The sequence below is a fragment of the Aptenodytes forsteri genome, unplaced genomic scaffold (genome assembly GCF_000699145.1).
Source record: "Aptenodytes forsteri isolate BGI_AS27 unplaced genomic scaffold, ASM69914v1 Scaffold404, whole genome shotgun sequence".
NCBI lineage: Eukaryota > Metazoa > Chordata > Aves > Sphenisciformes > Spheniscidae > Aptenodytes > Aptenodytes forsteri.
The window spans coordinates 5,123,911-5,132,775 of record NW_008795629.1 but is presented as its reverse complement, the minus strand read 5'-3'; the positions used below and the strand labels follow the sequence as shown (position 1 = coordinate 5,132,775).

Sequence of the window (8,865 nt, the reverse complement as noted above, 5' to 3'; positions counted from 1 at the left end):
CCCAGCCCAGTCCGGGCCCCGTGTCGGGGCCCCGTGTCATCCCGGGGCCCCGCGCCCTCCCGAGGCTTCTCCCGTGACCGAGGCTCCTCGCGAGCCCCCCAGTCTGGAGCCCCAGTGTCCTCCCTTTGCCCTCCCGGTACTCCCCCTCAGCCTCCCAGTCTGACGTCCCAGTGCTCCGCCCTGAGCTCCCCCACTGGGTCCCCAGACTTCTCCTAGTGCCCTCTCCTGAGCCTCCCTCTCTGGAGTCCCAGTGGTCTGTGACAGTGCCCTCTCCCGAGCCCTCTCCCGAGCCCCCCAGTCTGGAGTCCCAGTGCCCTCTTAGTGCCCGCCCAGATCTCCCCCAGGCTGGGGTTCCAGTGCTGTGTGTCCTCTCCTGACCCCTCCAGCCTGGGGTCTCAGGGCTCCTGCTGTACCCGCAGGATGGAAACCCAGTTAGGGACCTCAGTGCCCCCAGTAAGGGACCCCAGTCTGAAGCCCTAGTGTCCCTGGGGCAGGATCCCTGTGCCTTCCCAGTGCCTTCCCTAAGCAGGATCCCGGTGCCCTCGTGTTCCTCCATCCCCCAGTGCTGGGACCCCGCTGCTTCCCAGGCATCCCCAGGGCCGGGCTCCAGCACCCCCAGTACAGCACACCAGTTCTCTCCCAGTTCCCACATGGTATCCCCAGGGCAGGACCCCGGTGTCCCCCCCATCAGGCCCCAAGCTGCCCCTCCTGCTCTGTGCTGTTCAGAGGGCACAGATACGGTCCTAGTCTGCTCCCAGTTTGGGTTATGAGTCTGTTCTGGGCAACCTGGGAGAACTAGGGGGACAGGCTGAGCATGAACCGGGGGAGGTGGCAGCCCTTTGGGGGGGCCCTGGGGAAGGGAGATGCCCTAGCCCGGCCTGGGGCAGGCAGAGGCCTAGGGCAGGCAGCGTCTGCCCTGGTCCAGGAACAGGGAAGGCTTTAAGGCTTTTCCTCTTTCACTTTCCGCCTACAGAAAACCCAGGGCGGGAGTTGGCTGCGTGCCAGGGAGGGCTGGTAGGTCCTGGGGGGGCCTTGAGCCCCTTCCCCTGCCTGCGGGACCCCCCAGGCTGTGGGCTGTGGGCACAGCTCTCCCCTGCCATCACTCACCCCCTTCCCACCCCCCTGCTTGGGGTCCTTGCAAAGGCTCTTACCCCCAACCCCTACCCCACAGTGGGCACCGGGGTCCCACTGCCTGCCCCGGCCCCCTGGCCCAGAGGTGCGTTACCCCGGGGGGCCCTGGGGCTAGAAGGGAAGTGTGGGGCGGAGGGGGAGGGGAGCTGCCGAGAAGAGGAACTGTCCCACCGTGGGGGGGCCGTGGCTCCCTCCGGCAGCCCCTGCTTCCCCCACGCCTCACACAACCCCCAGATCTCCAAGTCGGGGGGGGGCCGTGGCCCCCCCCGGCAGCCCCTGCTTCCCCCACGCCTCAAACAACCCCCAGATCTCCAAGGTGAGCAGGCCCTCCTGCTTACCCCCACACTGCTTTCAGGGCACCCTTTATTTCCCCCACACCCTCCCCGCCCCTGCTTTTGGCACTTGGGCACCCTTCAGCCTTCCAGGGATTGCAGGGGGTGCCCCCAAACCCAGCCTGTCTCCCCAGGGGCTCCTTGCGATGCCCATGCCCTAGCCATGCCCCGGCACCCCCCTCGCTGCCGGCAGGCATGGCTGTGGCCTGGCTTGTGGCTGAGATAGGGCATCTCCCTGCAGCCACGGGCAGCCCCTTCCTGCCCGCAACGCCGCCGGCTGGGCTTGCCTCCCATCACCCCGGGCCGGGCCGCGGGGCACTCTGGGTGCCCTGTCCCGGGGGGGCGGGGAGCGGGGAGCAGTGCCCTGGCTGGCGGGGATGCCTTGGGGCTGCTTTTGCTTCCTGCTTTGCAGCAGGCAAGCGGGGCTGCAACACGAACCCTGTGGGGAGCCCATCAGCTCCTGGTGCCCGAGCTGGGGTGCAAGGCACCCCCTGCCCACTGAGGGTAGCAGCAGGGCACAGGGGTCCCGGCACCCCCCTTGCAGTGCCCCAGGGCCGGCAGGCAGCAGAGCCCCTGCCCTGTTTGTTTGCTTTTTGGGTGTGCCCCTCTGAGCTGCCCATGCCCAGGGTGCGCCTGCGCCTGATCATGGCACTGCAGGAGGATGGAGATGCCCTGAGGTGGGGGGCACTGGCTGGGCTGGCCCTGGGTGCTGCTGCAGGTGGGAGGTGGCAGCACCCCGGGGTGGGGAGATCCTCACCCTGGCAGGGAAGGGGGTGGCACATCTGGGGGGAGCTGTGGGCAAGGGGATAGGAGCAGCCTATGTGCCTCGGTGAGGATGAGGTCTGGGGGTTGGCTGTGCCCGGGGACCCTGTCTGGGGGGTGGTCCGTGCCCAGCTAATGGGCACGCTGCCCTCTCCCCCACCCTCGGCAGGGTTCGTGGTGGGCCATGCTGGGTTGTACCAAGCCCTGGCCATGTTTGCGGTGGCATACTTCATCATCGGCATGACGGTGCTGTCCGTGTGTGCCATCGCCACCAACGGGGCGCTGGATGCCGGAGGAGCCTACTGTATCCTTTGCTGTGGGTGCTGCCAGGACAGGGCATGTGTGCCAAAATCGGGTGACCACCCAGTGGCCTTGGGGCGCCACGCTGGGGTTGTGACCCCCCTGGCCTGGGAGGGAGGGGTGGGAGCACCCAATGGTGGTCTGGGCTGCTGGCATCTTCCCTTGACTCGAGCAAGATATGATCAGCCGTGCCCTGGGCCCGGAGTTCGGGGGAAGCATTGGGATCATGTTTTTCCTGGCCAACGTGTGTGGCAGTGCCCTCTATGTGCTGGGGCTGGTGGAGGCGGTGGTGGACAGCTTTGGGATCCCGCCTGGTGAGTACCCCCACGTGCAGTGGCAGGGGACAGCGGGTGTCCTTTACCCGAGTAGCCCTAGCACCTTGCCAGGCATGCCAAGCACCATGCCCGGCATAGCTGGCATGGCTCGCCCAGTCCTCTGGCTGGTGAGTTGCTGCCCATCATGCCTGGCACAACACCGGTGGCTCTCAGCTCCTGGTGATGCCCCTTCCGAGCCCCGCTGATCCTGGCTTGTCTCTGCCCAGGGCAAAAAGTGGGCGCAGGCGTCCATGTCCTGCCCCAGAGCTACTGGTATGAGCTGCTCTACGGCACCGTGCTGCTGGCCCTCTGCCTCCTTGTGTGCCTTGTGGGTGCCTCCATTTATGCCAAGGCCACCTTCCTCATCTTCCTCATCGTCGCGGGTGTCCTGGGCACCGTCCTCGTCAGCTTCTTCGCCACGCAGCCCATTGGGGTGCCCATCCGCCTGCCCTACTTAAATGGCTCCGAGACAGAGAACGGCTCCTTCACTGGCTTCTCACTCGCCACCCTGCGAGACAACCTGGGCGGTGAGGAGCGGCTTTCCCTACCCTGCCCACCATACCCACCATGGCACCTGTGCCCCAGGGAGGGGTGACACTGGCACCTCCACATTGGCAGGGGCTCACGAGAGGGTGGGGGGAGCTTGCGGGCACAAAACAGGTGCCATGGGATGGTTTCTCCCGTAGTTTGTGTATGGGGACTTCGAGGAGAGGGTATATGGTGGGGCTATGCTGCCTCAGACAGCGCGTCACAGCCTGTGCCCGTATGTCCTGCAGGCGGGTATGGGGTGGACTACACCACTGGGCAGATGATGAGCTTCAGCTCCGTCTTCGCGGTGATGTTCAACGGCTGCACCGGCATCATGGCAGGCTCCAACATGTCAGGTACGGGCAGGGAGTGCTGGGCTGGGTGGCACCAGGAGCGGGAGCTGAGGCTGAAGGAGAGCAGGGGGGTGCTGTGCCTGTGGGCACTAATGCCGCCTGCTTCTGCCCACAGGGGACCTGAAGCGCCCAAGCTACTCCATCCCACGCGGCACCATCTCTGCTGTGCTCTTCACCTACCTCGTCTACAACCTGCTGGCTTTCCTCATGTGTGCCACCTGCAGCAGGTACAGCCACCCGTCCCCCCGACAGGGCCATTGTGCCAGGGTGTGCCCAGTGCCAGGGCATGCTGGCCCGAGCCAAGGCGGGTGCCAGCACGTGTGTGTCCCTCTCCAGGACCCTCCTGCAGAAAGACTACGGCTTCCTGCGTGACATCAGTATCTTCCCACCTCTGGTCACGGTGGGCATCTACGCTGCCACCCTCTCCGCGGCCATGAGCAACCTCATTGGGGCATCCCGTATCCTCTATGCCCTGGCCCGGGATGATCTCTTCGGTGAGTGCCCGGAGCGTGCCTGCACCTGCCAGACCCCACCCAGCAGGTTGTCCCTGCCAGGGACCAGTCCTGGCACCAGGCAACCCTCTTGCTGGTGTGGGGTGACGTTTTATGGGTTGGCATGTGCCCACGGGTCACCTGCGTGCCCTGGCGTTTGCCTGCACCTCAGCACTCAGGGTGGGGACAGGACTCCTGGCTGGTGGCCGAGCCTGTTGGTGCTCACCCAGGTCCCCCAGCCCAACCTCCCTGCTCTGCCCACAGGCCGGGCGCTGACACTGGCCAAGAAGACGTCTGCGAGTGGGAACCCCGTGATGGCGGTGATCCTCTCTTGGCTGGTGGTACAGGTGAGTTTGCTGGTGATGCTCCTTTCCCAGTCCCACCGGGTGAAGGTGGGTTGGTGCCTGGGCTGGGTGTCACGGAGCCTGGCATGTCCCCCTGCCCCGGGGGGATCCCCCTGCCCCGGGTGTCCTGTCGCGACTGTGCCCTTCCCTCCCCGAGCCCATAAATGAAGGATAAATCACACCAAGGGGCAGGGATTCATGCCCATGTGGCACTGCCCGTACCCTTTCCCGGCACGCCGCCGTAGGATGCTCCAGGCTCAGCAGGGCTGGCTCGGGCACATGCCAGCAGTGCCATCCCGGGGGGTGCGTTCACCCTGTGCCTCCCCTCCCTGCTCTCTGCAGCTGGTGCTCTTCTCCGGGAAGCTCAACACCATCGCGGGCGTTGTGACCACCTTCTTCCTCCTGGTTTACGCCACTGTCAACCTGGCCTGCCTGGCACTGGAGTGGGCATCGGCCCCCAACTTCAGGTACCTGCTGGCACAGGGGAGGGAGGCTGCGCTCAGATGCTGAGCAGACACCCATCTGTCCACCCATCTGTCCGTGGCTCCCTTGCCAACCCTCTGCCTGCTGCCCCTCCGCGGGGCAGAAATGCTGAGCACCCCTCTCCTGGGCATTAAGGGGGGCAAAGACACCCCCATCCCTCAGGAGGGAGAAGGGGCCAGGTCCCGGCGTGGCACTGGCTTGGCACAGTCCCCATGCCCTGGCACCACTTTGCTGAGCGGCTACAGATAAATCCAGCACCACCGGGTACCACCCGCCCCCTCCCCTTAGGCTTTCCAGAGGTAATTTATAGCCTGTGCCCGTCCGGCATCCCCCAGGCAGCTTGCCAAGCGGTGATGGAGCCCACTTTCCATTAGCGCTAATTAAACTAACAGGGAAGGGGGAGGGAGGGGGATCCTGGGTGGGGGGCCTGGGGTGGGGGGTGGGTGGTACCCTGGCACAGGGCTGGCCTGATAGGGCTGCCCAAATCTGGGGGGGCACAGCAGGGGTGGCTGGGGGGAGCCTCATCTCCCTGCTGGGTGTTGCCTGCCGCCGTCGGTGCAGGGTACTGTGCCTCTGAAGCAGGGAGAGTCCCCCAGGGGGGACAGAGGCGGTGCCCGAGCAGGGCTGAGTGGCACTGCCCAGGGGTCTCCCAGAGCACCCCATTCCAAAGGGAGAGCTGGTGTCTGTGCCAAGGCTGGGGCTTTGCCCCCCCCCAGCTGTTCCCTTGGCCGGGCACGGATGGGGCAGGATCGGTGCCTGGGGGGAAGGCTGCTAGGGTGGGTGGCGATGGTCCCCTTGCCCACCTCACATCTGGTGCTCCCCCCTCCCCACACTGAGGTCTCCATCAAGCGCAGCGGAAAAGGATTTTAATTGCCTTTCAGGAAAAACAACAATTAGAGAAAATAACAGCTTCTTGCCTCCCCGCCTCCGCCTGCCTGCACCAGGCTGAGCGGGTGCCGTGGCCGCCGGCACTGCCACGCGCTGCCCGACACTACCTGGCCTCCGAGCCGTGCCAGGGCAGTGCCGTGCCAGCCCCATAACCATCATTACCCCTGTTTGCCAGGGGCTGGCAGCAAGGGGCTGCCCGATGCCCTGGGAGTTACAATCTCCCCTCTCTGCCCTCTCCTGCAGGCATCTGGGGTGCCCAACATGCCCTGGGCTGGCGCAGCAGGGTTTGCTGGGGGTGGCTAGTTGGTACCCTGGCACAGCCCCCCTTGCCGTGCCCGCCTTGCAGCTGGCATGGGGGCCACGTGGTAGTGGTGTCCCCTTCTCCCTGCTCCAGGCCCACCTTCCGGTACTTCACCTGGCACACATGCCTGCTGGGCATCGCAGGCTGCTGCGTCATGATGTTCCTCATTAGCCCTGTGTCGGCCTCGGTGAGCCTGGGCTTCCTCCTCCTCCTCCTCCTCGCTCTCCACTACCTCTCACCCAGCAGCACCTGGGGCTACATCAGCCAGGCCCTCATCTTCCACCAGGTGAGCCCTGTCCTCCTCCACTGTCCCCTCCTGGGGTGGAGAGCTGGTGTTCCCAAGATGGTGTCTCCATGGCAGCTCCACCCCGGGCAGCGTGTCCTCGGGGCTGGCATCCCCATGGGTGGTTTGCTGAAGGAAGGAGGATTCCTCACCTCCTGCCCTCCCTCCCTCCAGGTACGGAAGTATCTGCTGATGCTGGACGTGCGGAAGGACCACGTCAAGTTCTGGCGCCCACAGATGCTGCTGATGGTACAGAACCCGCGGGGCAGCGCCCGCCTCATTGACTTCGTCAATGACCTCAAGAAGAGTGGCCTCTACGTCCTGGGCCATGTCGAGCTGCAGGACTTGGGTGAGGGTCTGCCCTGTCCCCAGCGCTGGTGGCCTCTGCCCCTTGCTGGGGGGCTCCCAGAGTCTATGGAGTGCCACCACTGCCCAGCTCCTGGCTGGGCAGGGTGGGCATAGTGGGGGAATGTCAACACTTCGGGCACATGTGTGGCACTTTGGGCTTGGCACAGTGTGGGGGACATAGGTGGCTTGTGTCTGTCCCATGCCTCCTTGCATGCTTGCACACGTCCTGCATGCTTGCACATGTGTGTGCTCAAGTATTCATCCCTACATGTGCACATGGGGCTCCTGCACGTGTCGGCACTGGTGTGCACACATGGCATGTGCCACCCGGGCTCCTCTGGGCCCCTGTGGAGCACAGTCCTGTTGCACGGGTCAACGCCTGTGCACACCCAGCACCCACGTGGGCACATGCTTGACACAGCCTTGCACATGTGTGTGCCTGTGTCCATCCTCACCTCATGCCTGTCCATGTGCTTCAGGCATGTTTGGACCCTGGTGCGTGTTGGTTTGCACACGCATGCTCCCTGGCACATGCCGTGGCCATCCCCATCCCCGCCCCAGCAGATGCATGGGCTCTGCCCGCCCCCACCGTTGCCGTGGTGACTAATGGCCTGAAATTGGGGAGGGGGGATGGGGCTGCCTGGGTATTTTTTATATATTTATGTATAATTTCATATCTCTGGCTGGAAGCACCTGCTTCCACCCTCCCCATCTTGTGGGTGCTGGGGTGGGCACAGGGGTTGGCACTGGTTTTGCAGGGGGGGTGCTGCGGGGACACCAGGGTGAGCCCCTGGTATGGGGTACCCGACCCCCTCATGCTGTTCTCGCTCCCCACCCAGACACGCTGCCCTCGGACCCGCTGCAGCCCCAGCAGGACTCGTGGCTGAGCTTGGTGGACAAGCTGAATGTCAAGGCCTTCGTCAGCCTCACCCTTGCACCCTCGGTGCGGCACGGCGTCCGGCAGCTCCTCTTCACCTCTGGCCTCGGTGAGTGGCGCCCAGGCTGGGCACGGGTGAGGGTCCACCCTGCTGCCCCTGTGGGGTGAGAAGTGCCATGGGGTTTGGAGGCACCTGGGTGGGCAATGCCAAAGCCAAGTTGAGGCTTGGAGGCATCTGTGTTGGCAATGTTAAGGGGCTTGAGGTCACCTGGATGGGCAATGCCAAGGGGGTTGGAAGCACCTGGTGTGGGCAGTGCCAAAGCCAAGTTGGAGCTTGGAGAGGTGTTGGGTGGGCAATGCCAAAGCCAAGTTGGGTCTTGGAGGCACCTGGGTGCATGATGTTGAGGGTGCATGAATCACCAGGGTGAGCAATGCCAAAGCCAAGCTGGGGCTTGTTGGCACCTGCAGTGCCAGGAGGGCTGGTGGGGCCCTCCAACTCTGCTCAGCTGGGCCGGTGCGGTCTCTCCGGCAGGCGGGATGCGCCCCAACACCCTGGTGCTGGGCTTCTACGATGATGCGGCACCGCAGGATGGTCTGGCCCGGCACCCCGCCTTCACCAGTGCCCGCGAGGAGGTCCCCCTGGGCTTTCCCCCGTTGCGGGCACCCACCGCCCCCAAGCTGCTGTCAGCCCGGGAGTACGTGGGCATCGTGGCTGACGCCCTGAAGATGCTTCGCAATGTTCTGCTGGCCCGGCAGCTGGAGAGCCTGGACAAGGCCTGGGAGCTGCGGCGGGCCGCCAGCCCCCCGCCCACCATCCACGTCTGGCCCGTCAACCTGCTGCGGCCTGACAGTGCCCGCTACGCCGACACCTGCAGCCTCTTCCTGCTGCAGATGGCCTGCGTCCTTAACATGGCGCGGGCCTGGCGCCGGGCCCATCTGCGCCTCTTCCTCTGCGTGGAGGCAGGCGCCATGCCCCATGCCCAGGAGGAGAAGCTGCGCCAGCTCCTCAAGGACTTGCGCATCCAGGCCCAGATCCAACTGGTGCCCTGGGATGCCGTCACCCGCCTGCACTGGCAAACCCGACGGGGACCCCCGGGGGGTCCGGCGCCCATCGGGGCGGCGGCGGAGGC

At 65.3% G+C, this 8,865-nt stretch overlaps 1 protein-coding gene across 1 annotated transcript in view; it reads left to right on the top strand.

Annotated features, from left to right (window-relative positions):
- Nucleotides 1-2,081: 2,081 nt before the first annotated feature.
- SLC12A9 (solute carrier family 12 member 9) overlaps nucleotides 2,082-8,865 on the top strand; it is a 7,149-nt gene continuing 365 nt past the window's right edge. Inside the window, exons 1-13 of the mRNA XM_019472872.1 lie at nucleotides 2,082-2,181; nucleotides 2,395-2,529; nucleotides 2,702-2,839; nucleotides 3,076-3,366; nucleotides 3,616-3,723; nucleotides 3,836-3,947; nucleotides 4,057-4,214; nucleotides 4,476-4,558; nucleotides 4,898-5,022; nucleotides 6,321-6,513; nucleotides 6,685-6,859; nucleotides 7,698-7,844; nucleotides 8,268-8,863. Of these exons, the coding sequence (XP_019328417.1) occupies nucleotides 2,082-2,181; nucleotides 2,395-2,529; nucleotides 2,702-2,839; nucleotides 3,076-3,366; nucleotides 3,616-3,723; nucleotides 3,836-3,947; nucleotides 4,057-4,214; nucleotides 4,476-4,558; nucleotides 4,898-5,022; nucleotides 6,321-6,513; nucleotides 6,685-6,859; nucleotides 7,698-7,844; nucleotides 8,268-8,863 (2,361 nt within the window). The remainder of the gene's footprint in view (nucleotides 2,182-2,394; nucleotides 2,530-2,701; nucleotides 2,840-3,075; nucleotides 3,367-3,615; nucleotides 3,724-3,835; nucleotides 3,948-4,056; nucleotides 4,215-4,475; nucleotides 4,559-4,897; nucleotides 5,023-6,320; nucleotides 6,514-6,684; nucleotides 6,860-7,697; nucleotides 7,845-8,267; nucleotides 8,864-8,865) is intronic.